Below are 19,107 nucleotides of genomic sequence, written 5' to 3' on the forward strand. Positions count from 1 at the left end.
GACGGGTATTTGCATACACAAAGAGTGCAATGCGCACCACCCGAAGGATGGACATATTTGAAACTCGGACTTGGGGGGGAGGGGGACAGGGGGGGCAAGGGCAACATACATAACCTAAACATCTGTACCCCCATAATATGCTGAAATAAAAAAAAAAAAATTCAGTCCCTCAGTCTCATTAGTCACATTTCAAGTACTCAATGGCTACTCAAGGCCAGCGGCTACCTTGCAGGACAGTATGGCCCCAGAGCTTGAGAATAATGACTCATAACTTGATGCCTTCATGGAAAATAAGCAGTTCTGATTGAACCCGTTTGTAAAACCAGAGCAATGATGGAGATGGATGAGGAGATGGATGAGTTAACGCATCTCTGGAGACAGACATTGCTGGATTCAAGTTCAAGTTTGTGTGCAGGTGTCCTCTGGCATGTTACCTTATTTCTCTGAGCCTTTGTTTCCTTAGCTGCAAAATGGTCATCATAATGCCTTTCTTGCAGGGTTATATAAGACACGGAGTCAATACATGGAAGCTGATTATGGTCATAGTTGTTTTATTTGTAAAACAAAGTACCACAAGCCAAGTGGCCTTAAAACAACAAAAGTTTGTTTTCTTACAATTTGGAGGCTAGAAATCTGAAATTAAGGTGTTGGCAGGGCCATCCTCCCTCCAACACCTCTAGGGATGGATGCTTCCTTGCCTCTTCCAGTTTCCATTCGCCCCTGGCATTCTTTGATTTGTGGTACCATCTAATCTCTGTCCCCATCTTCACATGGCTGTCTGCCTTCTGTGTGTCTCTGTCTCTCCTCTTCTTATAAGGGCACCAGTCATATTGGATTAGGTGCACCAGTCATATTGGATCATATTAGATTAGTGACTTCATCTTAACTTGATTATATCTACAAAGATCCTATTTCCAAATAAGGTCACATTCACAAGTCCAGGAGGTTAGTTCTTCAATATATCTTTTAGGGGGGCACAATTCACCCATGACAGTTATGATTATGAATTACCCAGCTATAAGGTATAGTCATGCTGTGGGTGATACAGGTTGTACCTGATAGAATTTGTCCAAAGAAGGAAAAGCTTTCCGAAACTGTGAGTTGCCCAGTTGGGCCAAGTGCAGTTGCCTTTCTCTATGTTATCCCACAAAGCTCTCTGCAACAAAAGTCATAAAGAATAAATGATTCACAAGCACTCTTTCATGCTTTCACTTTACATTGCTCAACTCGAAAGCTACATGCAATTTAGTTTCATTCCTCTTTTCCCAAAATGGATTGTTTAGTTCACTTTGCTTCACTTTGCTTTTGGTTTTGTTTGGTGGGCTAAGCTCATCTGGGTATTCAAAGGATTTTGCCAGCGAGTAAAGCTTTATCTCTCTATACGAATTTGTTACATAGAGCAGCTAAGTCCAGACCCATCAGACTCAGAGTACAGGATGTGAGCAGGTGAAACACAATGCACTATATAGCGCGCACTGTCGAAACCTTTGATGAATGCTCTTTTTAAGTGTTCAGTTGGATTTTAGCCTAAAGAAACAAAATAAGTATAATTGAATAGGACATGATTAAAAATGTTTTAAAGCATTCTATCTAATGAGATAGATTGATTGCCTGTTTCCCCAGAAGAACTAATAAGCAGGTAATGAATGGAATCTTTATGATAAAATACTGCTTTTATTTTCATCCTTTGTAAGAATTTTTTAAGTCCCATCAAATGCTGAACTTTAAGGTAATGGGCATGTTCTGTTCTTCATTAGAAAATCTCATCTGTGACGAACGCCTTTGTCAGCCTTTGAAAAGGCCCCGCGCTACCACTCCAGTTGCCAATTTAGCTTGGTTGTATTTTGCTACACAGTCCAAAGTAATTAGGTTAATTAGTCATTTCCATTTAGCTTATTAGAAGGCTAGAAATCCCTTTCCCTCATTTGGAAGATTAAATGTTGCAATTGTGTCCAATCCAGAGCTTCAAGAAAGTGTGTTTCAGACCCAGCTCCGGCAGCTGGGAGCACTGATCACAGTGTAATTTGCTCGGCTTTGTGAAGATGCCAGAGGGGGGAACAGGGCTGCAGAAGGGTTAATGGTGATGCAAGCTGGGAAGAGGGGGTGAGTGGCTGCCTGGAAGAAGATGAAAGTTAGTTCCACAGTGCAGAGAGGAATAATTACAGCAGCTGCAGCTTTCTTAGCCTGTCAAGAGCCCTCCTGCTGTCTGGGCAGATGTCAAATCTTATTAATGGAGCCCTTCCTAAGTGCCAGGCAGCCCGCTAGGCCAAAGGCATACAAAGATGCCTGCGAAAGTTCTTGCCCACAGGGAACTCACAATCTTGTGGGAGTAACAGACAAGTGAACCAGCAATTGCAATTCAATAGCTCGAGGAGCCTCCAAGGAAGGACGAGGGAGGGCTTCATGGTCTTCAAAGCACTTGTATCTACATTAGAGTGTGAGATGTGGCAGACCAGGTTCACTTGGCCTCATTTTCCAAATGGAAAAAACCAAAGGTTTCAGAACAGGCGCCAAGTGCATTGGCTCGTTAATGGTGGTGCCGGGGCCAGAACTGCCCTCTCTTGGTGCACTCTCTGCCTCCCTCGCTCCGCCCCACGCCGCGGATCAGCACAAACGAGGGTACCTTCCCTGCTCTGAGCGGTCAGGGGGAAGGTGGGAAGCCACAGAGCCCACGTGAAAGGACACGTTAAGCCAGAACACGGGTTTATATCCCCACTGGAGAGGAGCGTAGACAAGCCCGGATCAAGTGTCCGTCCTTCTGCAGCTGTCCTTGTCAGCGGCTGGACTCCTACCGCGATCACATTGCTTCCCATCAAGCCCTGTGCTCTCCCTCCTCCAGGCTCTGGCTCTTTTTGATCCTTCCCTTAAAATGATCTTCCTGCTCTCTACCTCTCTCTGCCCAGCAGAATCCTACACACCAAGTGCTCCCTCACCTCCTTTCTCCTTAACTCAGGACTGCAAGCTCCTCGAAGGCACATGTTTGTGATTGTCGTTCACCTTGTATCCCCTAGTGCCTGCCATGTTGCAGGCCTTCCATGAATGCTGTAAGAGTAGACAGGTGAGTGAATGAACTCAAGTCACAAGAATGTATTGGGTCCCTTAGAATTCATGGCACTGTGGCAGGGGCTTTAGACACAGTCCAACATTGAATCACATTGGCAAAGCCACACGTACGGGCAGAGCTGAGTCATGGTGGCAGGACTGCAGGTAATGAAGTGTCTAAGCAAGCGATGTTGATGTGGGCTCTCTGAAGAAACAGGATGGAGCCCCCACACTCAAAGTTCAATTCCAATATCAAAACTGATGATGCCGCACACAAACCAAGTGGGCATGAACGAGTTTATTACTCAGGTACTGAGGCTTTCCAGGCAGAGCAGGGGAGCTCACAGGCTGTCTGAAAAAGGCTCGAGAGAGCCAGGAAAGGAGACTGCTTTGGGGTTTTCATGGTGATTAGCGGGTGGGGCCAGGGTGAGGGTTTCTGTGCGTGGGCAGGGGCTTGCCTGGTACAACTTCCATCCAGTGCCAAAGGAGGGAGAGCCCAGGCTTACTTTTCAGCTTGCCCAGATGTAGGGCAGAAGGATAAGGCTTAAAATCTATCAGCAGTCAAACATCTATAAATTAAGGCAGACTCTTCATTAAGGATGTTGACACCATGAGTAGCTCTAAGTGCTCTGCAAAAGGATGGGAGATTCTAGGTTAGGGAGGATATGCCCAAGGGAGGTTGCAGATTTTTGAACTGGACTCTACAACTTGCAGAACCTTAACAAATAATAATTGTGCCAACGAAAGAAAAGGAAGAAGTAAAATTTGGGGGAGAACAGGATCTTATCTATGGTGAAACTAGTATGAACGAAAGACTGAGTTGGGAATGAGTCAGGAGCATTTCTAAGGCTGGAGGCAGATAAGCTTGGACAGAGTGGGACAGAATAGGACACCCGGTTTGCCGGCTGAAGGAAGGCACCAAATGAAGAGACTTGGTTACCAAGTGATGCATTTGGACTTAATCTTTATAGAAATAGACAACCTATGGAAATTTTAAGAGTTGGCATTAATATAAAGCCAATGAATGATTTTAGAGACATTTGAAAGAAGAAATTGACAGGGTTTGGTGGCAGAATGAGTTTGGGGCTGAAAGGGAGAAGTCAATGACTTTAAGTGTCCAGGCTCCGTGACCAGAATAATTATGCTACCTCTTCTCTCCCCCGTTTCCATGCAATACCCTGCAGGCAGGTGTGGCTCAGTCTCTGCTGCTAACAATATCCCCAGAATTTTATTTGCTAAGCCTTGCCCATTACTGGGGCAGTTTGCTGAGGATGAGCTGATCAATATCCTTCCTCTTCCTTGATTTTCCCTGGGGGAAGATCCAAGGCTCAAGACAACAGTATAAATGAGACAGAATCATGTATATAACACCCTCTTGTCTCTCAACCCCAACACAATGCAAATGACAACTTTCTGGAGAAACTGCATTTCAGAGCAAGATTCTCTGGAATTTCCCAGGCACTTTCATCAATGGAGGAATTCTGTAACCTGGATCGGGACATAGAGGGATCCGCCAAGAGCTGGAAAAAATTCGTGGAGTCAGAATGTCCTGAGAAGGAGAAGTTCCCACAGGAGTGGAAGAACAAGACAGCCCTACAGCGCCTCTGCATGATGAGAGCCATGCGGCCTGACCGGATGACCTATGCCATGCGGTAGGGAACGGGGACGCTGGGAGGCCCAGGATAGGCCAGGGCAAGGGCACTCTCGGGCGGCCACGTTAGCAGGGCTGAGCTCCAAGGACATGTGTACACAGTGATGGGAGCCTTTGCACCAACATCCACAATCCTGTGAGGCCTGCTGCTCTGTGTATGCCACATATTTTCTTAATGTCTTAGTGCAGCGGCCCCCAATGTTTTTGGCACCAGGGACCAGTTTCATGGAAGACAATTTTTCCACGGATCGGGGGGTGGGCATAAGGGGATGCTTTAGGGATGATTCTAGCACATTACTTTTATTGCACACTTTATTTCTATTATTATTCCTACATTGTCACTTGCCACTCACTGATAGGGTTTTTTTTTTTTTTTTTGGAGACAGAGTCTCACTCTGTTGCCCGGGCTAGAGTGAATGCCGTGTGCTCACAGCAACCTCAAACTCCTGGGCTCAAGCAATCCTCCTGCCTCAGCCTCCCGAGTAGCTGGGACTACAGGCATGCGCCACCATGCCTGGCTAATTTTTTCTATATATATATTTTTTTAGTTGTCCAGATCATTTCTTTCTATTTTTAGTAGAGACGGGGTCTCGCTCTTGCTCAGGCTGGTTTCGAACTCCTGAGCTCAAACAATCCACCCGCCTCGGCCTCCCAGAGTGCTAGGATTACAGGCGTGAGCCAACACGCCAGGCACTGATAGGGTTTTGATATGAGTCTGCAAGCAATTGATTTATTATGGTCTCTATGCAGGCAAACCTCTCTACTAGTGATAATCTGTATTTGCAGCCACTCCCCAGTGCTAGCATCACAGCCTCAGCTCCACCTCAGATCATCAGGCATAAGATTCTCATAAGGAGCCACAACCTAGTTCCTTCACATGCGCAGTTCACAGTAGGGTTTGTGGTCCTATGAGAATCTCATGCCCCCCGCTGATCTGATCGGAGGTGACTCCAGCGATGGGGAGTGGCTGTAAATACGAGGAAGCTTCGCTCACCTCCTGCTGTGAAGCCTGGTTCCTAACAGGCCACGGACCAGGGGGTTGGGGACCGCAGTCTTAGTGGGCACTTTGGAAAGAGGAAGCCATTGGCCCTGGAGTCTATGCTGGATAGCAAAGAAGTGACGAGAATAAGGGATGAGAGGAAAATTCCAGGGAGGCCAAGGTACCAAAATCCCTGCATCAGTTGTGGCACCAAGATAGGTGAAGAAGGGGTGCGGCCAGGGTAAATTGTTAAAAGAACCATAAGGATGGGAGGCTTGGGTCAAAGAGAGGGATGTTTCCATTTATGTTTTCAGACATCGAAAAAGTTCCCAAGTAATGACAAGGGTGAGGGTGTGGAATTAGGTGGCTGAACAGGGGGAGAAACCCAGATCACTGGAGTGGAGGTCACTGAGAATCTAGAAGATTGTCCACATGGATGTTGCTCTCACCCCGGCTGAAGGAGAGAAAGTCAGTGACTGAAGAGAGTGACCAAGGGGGCAATAGATGACATGGATGTGCAGGGGTGGTGGTGACACAGCCTGGGGACATGAGCCTCAAAGGTGCCACAGGAGTGGAGAGGGAATGGCTTGAAAACAGCAGTGGACAGCGAGAAGGACCCCAATCCCACCTGCCAGCCCTGAGGTATGTCAGGTGTAGGAGAATGAGCCCAGCTGAGAAGGCTACAGGGGAAATATTGTCCTCGAGGGACAGCGGAAGTCTCAGTTAAGGCCAGCTTTGGGGTAGACATTCAGTACGTGGTTACAGCCGTGAGGATCTGCTTGGCATAAAATGAGATACTTTGGAAGGGAACAGGTGGGCAGGGCTAGGAGATAGCAGGGATATTGAGTATGGAGGATTTAGCTGCTCACAAGCTTTCAGAAGGCGTCGACACTGATAGTCTCCTGGCGGATGGGGTGATGTAAAAAGACCCCCGGCTCCTGGGAGGCAGTCAGCCATGGCCCGGGAGGATGGGCGTTCAGGAGCCTGGATCCGGGTGAGCAGCCTGGCAACTAGCAGCACCTGTTGCTAAGTTTTGACTTAATAAGTAGTGAACTTGGAGCCAGTCCTAGCTCTGCAACTGCCTTAGCCCCTGACCTTGAGCACGACCTTCATTTCTGTAGGCCTCCATTTCTCAAATGTATATCATGATACCATGTATATCAATTTGGCAATTGAGATACATATATAAATATGTCTGTACTGTTTCTTCTGGCAGAAATTTTGTTGAGGAGAAATTGGGGAGCAAATACGTGGTGGGAAGAGCACTAGATTTTGCTTCCTCATTTGAAGAATCAGGACCAGCCACGCCCATGTTTTTTATCCTGTCTCCAGGGGTGGACCCACTGAAGGATGTGGAGAGTCAAGGTGAGAAAGGCCCCATCGTGGAGCCGAGGCTGCGCCAGCCCCCTGCCCTGTCATTCTTTGGACCCATCGGTTTCTCTTCTCTGAATTCAAGGGTCATCACACAATACCCAACATGGGCGACATACAGAAGTCAGGGGCATTGCTGAGCAAAACCAGATCACCTGCCAGAGGGAGAGGAAGGACCACTCTGGGCTGTGTGAGGCAGAATCCACAGCAACAGTGTCAGAGGAGGCCTCGTCCCCTCCACGCCACCTCAGCCGACCCCCGCACCCTAGCCAGAGCAATCTTTCTGAAATGCTAGTACAGTCCTTTCAAACTAAAGTCCAAACTCCTTAAAATGGTTTTATGTCCCTTGTCCTCCCCTATTCCTGATGAGTTTCCTATAGCTGCCATAACAGATTACCACAAAGTCAGAGGCTTAAAACAATGGAAATTTAAAATCTTACCATTCTGGAGGTCAGAAGTCATGGTGGTCTCTTTTCCTTATAAGGGCCCTTATGATTACATTGAGCCACTCAGATAATCCAGGATAATCCCCGAATCTCAGAATGATTGATTTAATCACATCTGTAGAGTCCTTTTTGCCATGTAAAGTAACATACTCACAGGCTCCAGGGACTCGGATGTGGACATCTTTCGGGGCCGGTTATTCTGCCTGCTGCGTTTCCCTGCTTCTCTCCCTCCCACCCTGCACTGCAGCCATCACGTTTAATGACTTTCCTTTCTCTAAAACAGGCTGTTTCCACTCCTGTATCCCCATCACCAGTTAGCCTCTGCTTATCCTTCAGATACCAACTTCAATGTCACCACTTCCAGGAAGCCCATTTTGAATGCCAAGGTGCTAGGTTTCCCTCCCATGTGGTCCTAGAGCACCCTATCTTTATGTGTGCCACATTGGCATTGTCTAGCAACTGCTGTGTCTTACTGTGAGTGAGAAGTCCTTGGGAATAGGGTGTCTTTTTTGCCTTAGTGCCCTGCCCCCTGCCCCTAGCACTGTGTCTTTCATGTGATGAGCACTCAGTAAATATGTATATACATAATATATATTGAATATATTTAATGAAGGAATAAGCAAACGAGTGGCTCATCAAAACTATAAAACTGGCAAAACTTTGACATTTTGCAAAGTTAAATAAATACCCAACAGGTTTTTATAAAACAAATTCTTTACAATAAATAATTCAGACCATGTAACACAAATCCATGGGCAGTCATTCTATTATTCATTATGGAATGATTGGAAAATACAGCATATGCTTTGCGCTTTGGAGGAGGTGAGACAAAGCTAACTTGGCCCTAAAGAATGGATAAGATGTGTATAATGAAAAGAATTATCTATTCACTAATTAATGTGCATTTTCTTAGTCTCCTAAAAAAAATTCAAGTAACACCTGCTCATAATTTTTTAAAGGAATCAGTAATAAAGAAGAAGCTCTGAGCAATGGCATAGCCAGTGAGGTTTATCCAAGACTTGATTATTGCTAATTGAAAACTTCTCCCAATACCCCACTGTGACAACTTGCAAGATAGACAGCATTGGCAATTTTTAACAGTCTATATAAACAAAAAAATAAAGAAGAATTTAAAATGAAAAGCAACAGTCCCCAGCTCCAGCCCTTCCTGTACTCAGCCGCCCTTCCCAGGCACTACGCTTTCGTCCATTTCTCAATTGAGTCCTCTTGAGAGTTACTTCTCTTCTTCCTATTAATAATCTTACATCGCTATTTTTGAACTTAGCAATTTTATGTACAGTATCAATTCTTGATATGAAAAAAAAAGGAATTAGCTCCCACTATGTCCTATCTGTATGGTCTTCAATTCTGTATGTTTCTGTCCGGCATCCACACAGCACAGAGCCAAGTGGATTAACTATACAGTTGTCTCCCCTTATACAAGGAGTACTGGTTGCAGGACCCCTGCATATACCAAAATCTTCGCATACTCAGTCCCACAGTGGGCCCTGTGTGTACAAAAAGTCGGCCCTCTGTATATATGAGTTTTGCATCTCTCCAATACTACTGTATTTTTTTTTATCTGAGTTTGGTTGAAAAAAAAAATGCGTGTTAAAGTGGACCCACACAGTTAAAACCTATGTTTTTCAAGGGTCAACTGTACTTATTTTCTGTATTCTTTTTTTTTTAATTGACAGACAGTAATTGTACATGCTCACCAGGTGCGTAGTGATGATGTGATACATATGCTGGGTGGTGATCAGAGTAGGATAATTAGCATACCCATCATCTCAAACATTTATCACTTCGCTGTGTTGGGAATGTCTAATATCCTCCTCCTAGCCATTTGAAACTATATAATATATTACTGTTGACTATAGCCTCAAGGCTTCAGCATTTGTGGCTTCACTAACTGAGCTAGACTGCTCCTCCCAAAGCCAGCCAATTCTTAGAGATAGCAAAAGGCTCACCTGGGAGCATGCCTTTCATATGCCAACTGACCACCCAGAGTCCACACTCCCAACGATTCCTTTATCTAACTCTCACACACCAAGCCAACAGTCCCCCTGCCCTAAATCAACCCAGTGCCTAGTACCAGGCAAGTAGGGGTAGTCCCTATGCCCCAAAACCCACCAGAATTATTCAGATTAGCCGATCTTAAACTGTTTACCCTCAGGAAACAAACTTTCAGTGGCATTTGCCCCTCTGTGTCGTGGCTCAGCCACCTCCATCGGTGAAAATCCCACCCATACAAACAAGACACACTACTGCTCACCAAGACACTCCTCTTTCTCCCAAATTTTTCAGCAGCTTCAGGGAGATGTAATTCACAAACCATACATTTCACTCATTTAAAGTGTGCAATTGAAAGTATTTTAGGATATTCACAAGGCTGTGCAACCATCACCATATTCTAATTTTAGAAAAATGCTGTTTTCCCTAAAAGAAACCAACCATATATCCACTAGCAATCACTCCCCATCACATCCCACAACCTCCCCAGCCCCAGTCAGCCATCGATTGACTTTCTGTCTCTAAATATTTGACTATTCTGGACATTTCATATGCATGAAATCATATAGAATGTGCTTTCTTGTGACAGCTTCTTTCATTTAGCATCATGTTTTCAAAGTTTAACTATGTCACAGCAGGTATCAGAACTGCATTCCTTTTTATGGCTGGATAATATTCCATTGATTGGCTATACCACATTTCTTTTCTCGATTCCTCAGTTGATGGACATCTGGGCTGTTTCATCTTTTGGCCGCTGTGAATGCCACTGCCACGACCATCCCTGTGCAAGCTTTTGTGTGAACATATGTTTTCAATTCTCTTGAGTATATACATATATATATATACCTAGGGGTAGAATTGCTAGGTCATATGGTAACTTTATGTCTAACTCTTTGAGGAACTACCAAACTGCTTTCCAAAACAGCTGCACCACTCTAGATTCCTACCAGCAACATGCAAGTTCCAATTTCTCCACATTTTCGTCAATATTTGTTATTGTCCATCTTTTAATTATAGCCACCATAGTGAGTAGGACGTGGTAGCTCATTGTGGTTTGGATTTGCATTTCCCAAATGGTGTTTAGCATCTTTTTATGTGCCTATAGGACATCTGTATATCTTCTTTGGAGAAATGTTTACTCAAATTCTTTGCTCATTTTTAAAATTGGGTTATTTGCCTTTGTGAGTTATAAGAGCTCTTTATGTATTCTTGATACAAGTTCCTTATCAGATATATGATTTACAAATATTTTCTCCCATTCTGTGGTTTTTTGTTCACTTTCTTAATGATATTCTTCGAAGCACAGAAGTTTTTACTTTTGTTAAAATCCATCTTTCAAATATCTCAACATGTTCAGGGAGGCCTGGGCGGGCCTCCCAGGTGTGTGTAGGTCACAAGATTGTCTTCCCTGGAGATGGAACGGATCAGAATACAGCCTGAAACTGAGAACCCTCCCTTTAAAATCTCCGAATTTCTGCTTACTATTAAGACAGGGGCATTTTTAGACAGGAGTCTCTGTCCTCCTCATTTGCCAGCAAATTAATAAACTCCTCTTTCCTTCTCCTCAAAAAAAAAATCAATTTATCTATTTTTTCCTTTAGTCACTTGTGCTTTGGTATTGTATCTAAAAAACTAATGCCTAACTCAAGATCACAAAGTTTTACTCTCCTTTGTTTTCTTCTAAGAGTTTAATTTTTAGCTATTACATTTAGGTCTATGAGCCATTTTGGTTAATATTTGTGTGTGGTGTAGGGAAGAGGTCCAGCTTCATCCTTTGGCCTGTGGATATACAATTACCCCTATACCATTTGTTGAAAAGACTATTCTCTCCTGATTAGACTGACTTGAAACCTTTGTCAAAAATAAATTGACCTTCAATATAAGAGCTTATTTGTGGATTGTTAATACTATTCCATTAATCTATGTGTCTATCTGTATGCCAGTAACAGTCTTGATTACTGTAGCTTTATAGTAAATTTTGAAATCAGGAAATATGAGTCCTACAACTTTGTTCTTTTCTTGATTGTTTTGGTTACTCTGGGTCTCTTAAATTTTAGGATTAGCTTGTCATTTTCTGCAAAAAATAAAATAAATGCAGCTCAGATTTCAATAAATGTTACACTGACTATGTAGATAAGTTTAGGGAGTATTGCCATCTGAATGATATTAAGTCTGATCCATGAACATGGACTATCTTTCCATTTATTAATTTTCTTTGATTTTTAACAATGGTTTATAGTTTCTAATGTGTAAATCTTGCTCTTCTTTTGTCAAATTTATTCCTAAGTTTTTTCTTTTAGATTTTGTTGTAAATGGAATTGTTTCCTTAGTTTCAGTTTCATTGCTAGTGAATTTTTATGTATTAATCTTTTAGCCTGCAAACTTGCTGAACTTGTTTATTAGGTCAAACAGTCTTTTGGTGAATTCCTCAGGATTTTCTAGATACAAGACCATGTCATTTGCAAACAGAAGTAGTTTTACTTCTTCCTTTCCAATATGAATGCCTTTTTATTTCTTTTTTCTTGCCTAATTGCCCTGGCTAAAATTTCTAATACAATGTTAAATAGAAGTGGCAAATTTGGACATTCTTGTCTTATTCCTGATCTTAGGGGAAAAGTTCAGTCTTCATCATTAAATATGATGTTAGCTGTGGATTTTTTGTAGATATACTTTATCAGATTGAGAAAGTTGCCTTCTATTTCAACTTTGTTGAGTTTTTCTTTTCTTTAATTGTAAAAAGATGTTGGATTTTGTCAATGCTTTTTCTGCTTCTATTGTAGTGATAATATAGTTTTTTTCTTTATTCTATTATACAGTGTATTACATTAATTGATTTTTGGAAATTAAACCAACCTTGCATTCTTGGGGTCTTAATTGGTCCTACTGTATAATCCTTTTTACATATTACTGGATTCAATTTGCCAGTATTTTATTCAGAATATTTGAATATATGCATATTCACAAGGAATATTGACCTGTTGTTTTCTTTCCTTGTGATGTCTTTGTCTGTTTTTGGTATCAGAATAATACCACTAATCTTATACATCAGAATAAGTTGGAAAGTATTCTTTCTGATTCTTTATCATTTGGAAGATTTTGTGAAGGATTAGTATTAATTCTCATGAATGTTTGGTAGAATTCAGTGGTAAAGCCATCTGGGCTGAGCTTTTCTTTTCTTTTATTTTATTTTCTTCTAAATAAAGACAGATCTTACTATGTTGCTCAGGCTGGTCTCGAACTTCTAGGCTCAAGAGATCTTCCAGCCTTGGTCTCCTGAGTAGCTGGGATTACCACCATGCCAGCTCATAGGCTGAGCTTTTCTTAGTAGGAAGTTTTTAAATTACTAGTTCAATCTCTTTACTGGTTATGTCTATTCAGATTTTCTGTTTCTCTTTGAGTCAGTTACAGTAATTTGTTTCTTTCTAGGACTTTGTCCATTTCACCTAAGTTATATAATTTGTTAGCAAACACCTTCCAAATGTTGAAATCTATAATGAAATGTTTACTTCCTCTATTGGATATATCATAACTAAATACTGTTAGTAAAATTTATTTTTTTATTCCATGAATTTCAGATACTTCCTTTTGATTTCCCTCCATGTAAGCCAAGGCTTCCCTTTCCCAACTCGTGTCAGCTATGCTTTTGTTTTTACACAGTCAAGAATTAATACATAGTCATTCTATTCTGTTACCGTTATTAATTTTATGCATGTCCAGTCCATGGATTAGTTTTTAAACTTGAAAATCAACAAATAGCACTTTCATCCTAATGAATATAAATATGTCATCCACTGCAGAGGCAAGTAATGTCTAGCATTACATTTCCTTCATTTTGATCCAATGTCAGAATCTCTAAGGATCTCTCAAAAAAGAATTCTCTTACCACAGAGGTTCAAAATCATGTCAAATTTCAGTTTGCTTCATAGATAATAATTTTTTATGATTTAATATTTTTATTTTTGAATCCCCCCCCCCAGCCCAAGTTATATGTGTACCAAACAAGAGCACCAACCAGAGGACACATTAAATTACTGTTATAATTCTAGAAATATCTGCTTTTGGCCCTGTCTAGGTTATGTATATCCAAGTTCTTTAAAAGAAAAGAGTATAGCAAATTACTATCATTCATAACATTTATGTCTTAATTATGGGTCAAGATGATGATGATAATTTTTAGAAAGCTTTTAGTTTTTCCTGGAGCTTCAAATTGTCCTTTATTTTTCTTGGGAGAAGAAATAAATGCCCCATTTACCATTATCACTAACTTCTTATTCATCCTATATACCGAAAGAATCCATTTTATTCTCTTTGAAGATACTCTTCCTAGGGCCCACTGGCATCCTGTTCTAATATAGATTTCTAGCCTTCTCAGAATCTTTTATCCTGGGACTTATTTTCTTAATATTCTGGATTAGTGCTACTGTCTTTATATACCATGTCTTTCATTTTCAATTTTTGTCTTTATTATTCTGGTATAAACCATCAGAAAATCATGAGTACAATTTCTGAATCCTGTTGGGTGTCTTCCATTTTGTCCATATACTTTGATGGTTTTGCAATGACTTTTACTCGGGACTTTGGATACGTGGCTCTATTGTCTTTTAGAAGCCAGTTTTGCTCATGAGAGATCATATGACAATAGAATGATATTCTTCCCTTGTTTCTTTTTCGGTGACCTGGAAACTTTAGGATCATCTCTCTACCTTGTGTCCTGAAATTTCATGAGCTGCGACTAGGTGTGGGTCCTTTTCATTCATCGGCTCAGCACTCAGCATACCATTACAAATAGAAGTCATACTTCTCTTTAGCTCCAGAAATTTTGCTCTATTATTTTTGGCAAATTCCACCACCGTTCACCAAGTTACTCATACCAGAAACCTGGGAATCAGTCATCTCAGACACCTCCTCCACCACCCACCACACTTGGTCCTATTGATTCTACCTCCTAAATATGTTTAAATTCATCTAATTATCTCCATTTTCCCTGTTGCCCCTCTAGTGTGATTCACCATAATCTCTCACCTGGATTATCACAGTAGCCTCCTAATTCATCCCCGCTCCTCTCCCTCTGCAATCCTTTGCCAGCCTGCAGCCAGAGTCATCTTACTAAATCTCAAATCTGATTGTGTCTCTCTTCTACTTAAAACTTTCTAGGGCTAGGCACAGTGGCTCATGCCTGTAATCCTAGCACTTTGGGAAGCTGAGGCAGGAGGATCACTTGAGCCCGGGAGTTTGAGGTTGCAGTGAGCTATGATGACACCACTGCACTCTAGCCTGGGAGACAGAGCGAGACCCTGTCTCAAAATAAATAAATAAATAAACTTTCTAGTAGCCTCCCACTGTTCTAAAGGTAAAGTCCATCATTAACATGATTCATGTGGCCTGCATAGCCTGGCTTTTCCATCCAGCCAGGGATCTTACCTTCCTTCATGCTCACTCTACTCCAGCCACGCAGCCCTTTCAGATCCCCCGTCCCACATGAGCCTTCCTGACCTAGGGCATTTTCACAAATGCTTTCTTTCATCTGAAATCTTTTCAACCATCTATTGCCTACTCATCCTGCAGGTATCAGTCACTCCCAGCCTCCTCCCTGTAAGATCATTTGGTGCTCCATGATGTATTCTTACAGCACCTATATATTTGCTCTGGAGAATTTAATACAACTCTGATTTAATCATCCTTTTGTATTTTTAACTTATGTTTGCCTTCCTGCTGTCACTAATATCCTTGAGGTCAGGGATGATGTCATCTTACTCATCATTTTCTTACCAGTGTCTAACAGTGTAACTGGCACAGAGAAGGTGCTCAGTAAATATTTGTTGAGTGAATTAACAAACAAACGAATGAATCTCATAAGACCTGTTGCCATGGCTAAGTCATTCCTGACTTTCACATTTTATAGAGTTCTGTGTTCCTTCCATTGTCCCCTGGAGGCTTTGCTCCTTTCACATTGATAAATCTAGTTTCTTCATTTTCATTCAGTATTTTCCCTTTTGGAAGCTTTTATATACCCTGTTTATGAGCAATTTCCTACTGTTCTTAGCCAATTGACCTCCAACTATTCCATCATATCGTTTGAAGCTTCCTGTCATCTCAGGCAAACTAACCCCCCCTTGATCTATATTGGTTATTTGTCTCTGAATACATTATCTCGAGCCTGTCCTTGGCTGAATCTTAATGAATATTTCCTTACCAGAAGCAATATTGCTGTTCATCAACTAGAGATTACTTAGGCACCTGTGCCTCTTTCTCTCTCTCTTCCTCCCCGCCTGCCTCCCTGATGCTTTGATTTATTTTCTAATTCACCCATTTAGAACATATATTGCAGTGACATCCATAGTTCCCACATCTTGAATCCAATCAGCTTAGCTGATGGGCTCCTAGTCTCATGTTTGGAATCCATGTAGCTGAGCTAAACACTCTCCCCTATGTCCCTGGCCCCAGTGTATTAGCTAAACTTACTGTCTCGTGGCTTATGCAGTCTGTTTCTCAGGCAAGTCACTGTTTTCCTCCATCTGGACGCTTAAAAAGCTTGGAATCCTTTCCCATCTTTGGGTATTTGATGCATGTTCTCTGTTCCTTTGTTTCAACATGGCAGTTCTTAATATTGGGTAGGGCTTTGGAACCCTGAGAGTCAGTCTGAGGATTTATTCTCTTGTCCTCACTCCACCCCACAAAAAATGCATGTACCCACACCAAACAAAATGCTGTATATGATTGTGGGAGTTCCCTAAGCCCCTGAAGCTCATCCATTGGTCAATGAATAATTTATAATTTCCCTTGATTAGGAATCTATACTTTTCTGGCATTTTTGTGCTGCCCAGTCTCCTCCAGGATTTTCCTTCCTCGACAATTATGATGGAGGAGGAGGAGGAGGAGGAGGAACGGGAAGAGGAGGGGAAATTCCTTCCATTTTTCTTGGCCTCTGTTCTAACGTGAAACCTACCACCATCCACCCTTACTGCCTTCTCTGATTAATCACATAACAGTGCTGTCATTGTGCCCCCTTCTCTCTTCGCTCAGCACCTTCTTCCCGAATGAGCCACACTTCCTTATATGCACATTTATTTTGGCTTTTGCTTCATCTCCTTCTTCCTTGTTTGCAATCACCCATGATACCTACCTCCTTGGGTTACTGTGAGGATGGAAATGACATCTCAGATGTGAAAAGGCTTTGAAAAGTCAGCACTGCAGTCGCGTTGCCCAGCGCAGTAGCACCGCACGGCATTACAATGACGGTGACGGTCCGTCTGTGCTTTGAGGCAGTGCAGTTTGTCCCTTCCTTCGCAGCTTTTTGTCACATCCTTTCAAAGCGCAGCTTCCTCTTTGGCCCTCGCCTCCCTGCCATTACGCAGGCATCTTCTCCAGTCTTCCTTTCGCTTGTCCGCGGCATAATCTTGCTTGCTCTTCACCCTTCTTGTCCAATTACCTGGCTTTGACAAAATGAATTCTGTTCTTTCCACCTAACGACCAGAAGGAAGCTGCATATTCCACCTTTGCCTTCTGCTGCCTCCCGTTTCCCTTTCCAGCGTTCTGTTCAGAACCGTGATCTCGCTTAGATGCTGGGAGGCCAGCTACCAGACGTGTCTGAAGAAGCAGTTTTCAGTTTAGTGTCTTCACAGCTAGATTATGCATTCTTTGCTTTGCGTCTCTTTTTCATTGTTCCTGGCCCCATTCTCTTTTCCCTAGGAGGCAAGTAAAAGTTGGTTAGGCTGGGGCAAGTATATGTTTAGTGAGTGGCTTCAAGGTTAATGGAATATTGTTTTTTGCGATGAGAGACATTCATTGGTTCCTGTGCCAGGGAGCAGGAGAATGAACAGAGATACAAAAATGTTGAAGATACAGAAAGAGATGGGATTTAGAGAGCAGATAGAGTGAGAGCAGAGGGGAGGACAGGGAGGGGGGCTGTGCAGACCACGTGGCAGTAAAATGGGGGAGTTTCTACCAGAGGGCATGTATTTCCTCAGGGAACTGGAGAGTCGAAGAGTGGGGTCCATTAGGAGGCTTAAGGACAGAGGCCTAAGGGTACTGTAGCTGACTTCTGGACACACAGAAAGGAAACATCACTGAGGTTGAGAATTCAACCAAAGTGTATTAATTTTCTCTTTTATTAATGCTTAGACTCAGAGCTGGGGTTTTACAAAAGTCAGGTAATGCAGAAGTGGCAGGGGGCAATGGAGTTGAGGATTTTGTAGGATTATGCTTCAATTTAAGCATTATTGGGTCCATATTAAAATAAAAAGGGGAAGTAAAGTGAAGATTGGAAAAAATGGAGGAGCCGAAGGACTAGACGTTTCACTGGAGCAGAATCATAGGTGGGGAGGGAGTGAGAGAGGAAATAATTTGGGAAGTTGGAAGTGACAGTCACGAGCGGACGGTAGAGAATAATGTTCCAGACTGGGCACAGATCTCAGACATGACGAAGCCCTAGGTGCAGCCATCGGGAGTGGCAGCAGAAATGGATGGGCGTTAAGTTCTTTGAAGATGAGGAAGATGAAGCATGAGGCTGGCTGTCGTCTGACTCATCCATAGTGACATTAAAGCTTACCAGGACGATGATGAAACAGGAACCAAGGTCCAAAGCCCCTAATAAAAGTGAGTCTCACCGAGACGTTGGTAGAAGGCAGAGAACATAGACGTTCATAGATAATATAGGCAGGTGGCAAGTGGTTAAATGAGGAAGGGTTTTTATATGAGGGTGGGGAAGAAAGAGCCTGCATGTAGCAAGAGAACACTAGAGAAATGCTCCCCTTCCTCCAAGTCCCGCAGGTGTGTGGAGCTAGAGAGAGGACCCCAGGAGTTGCAGTGTCCTGCAAAAGACTGGAGGCTGATGGAGCTCATCATGAAGATGTCAGGAGAGGTTTACAATGGGGCACAGTTCCAGGTGACACCCCGATGTGGAGAGTTGGAAGCAAGGTCAGAAAGGCAGTGGGGTGGAGGCACAGAAGCTATCGCATAAAACTAAAGTGAAATCCCGAGAGAACTTAGCTGGCCAGAGGGCCTTGCTCAGGACACAGCAAGATACAGTGAGAGCCTCAAGGTTGCAGATGGCAGGACTCTGCCAGGTGACCTCAGCACCCCCTGAGGCTCTCATGCGACGCAGTCATCTTTGGCTGGGTGTTCAGACAGCGAGAATCCTACCCATTTTTCTCCTTCTCGGTGTTTCCAGAATCGTCTCTTTCTTCCCGGCCCCATTGTCATGTCTCCAGCCCAGTTAATGCGGACTGATCCTAGCGGGCTCTGCAGCCCTGGGCTTTGCTCCCGATGATCCCGCCAGTCCGCGGTTTTCAAACTAATCTTTATTAAGCACCTCCTTCCCTGTGTCCTTCTCCTGCCAATAAGGAAAATAATAGGTTCCTTTGTGAGCAGAAATGTCACAGAAGCCATCTAATAATCCCAGAACCTTTTATCCTGGTATTTTCTCTGGAATAAGTTGTTTATCTCCCCAGTTCCAAAGCTGACATCAAATTTATTGCCAGCTAAGATTTACGGAGTTTAATAAAGGTGTTTCTTGGGTTCATCTCAGTTAAATCTATGATAACTATTTCTCACTGTAAAAAGTCATCGTCTTGCTTTGTCCTGTACATTTGAGCAAGAGTCTATAT

At 42.8% G+C, this 19,107-nt stretch overlaps 1 protein-coding gene across 1 annotated transcript in view; it reads left to right on the forward strand.

Annotated features, from left to right (window-relative positions):
• Positions 1-19,107, forward strand: part of DNAH9 (dynein, axonemal, heavy chain 9) — a 313,557-nt gene that overhangs the window by 256,132 nt on the left and 38,318 nt on the right. Inside the window, exons 60-61 of the mRNA XM_012653931.1 lie at positions 4,501-4,694; positions 6,889-7,037. Coding sequence (XP_012509385.1) covers positions 4,501-4,694; positions 6,889-7,037 — 343 coding nt within the window. The remainder of the gene's footprint in view (positions 1-4,500; positions 4,695-6,888; positions 7,038-19,107) is intronic.

The sequence above is a fragment of the Propithecus coquereli genome, unplaced genomic scaffold (assembly GCF_000956105.1).
Source record: "Propithecus coquereli isolate 6110/MARCELLA unplaced genomic scaffold, Pcoq_1.0 Scaffold435, whole genome shotgun sequence".
Lineage (NCBI taxonomy): Eukaryota > Metazoa > Chordata > Mammalia > Primates > Indriidae > Propithecus > Propithecus coquereli.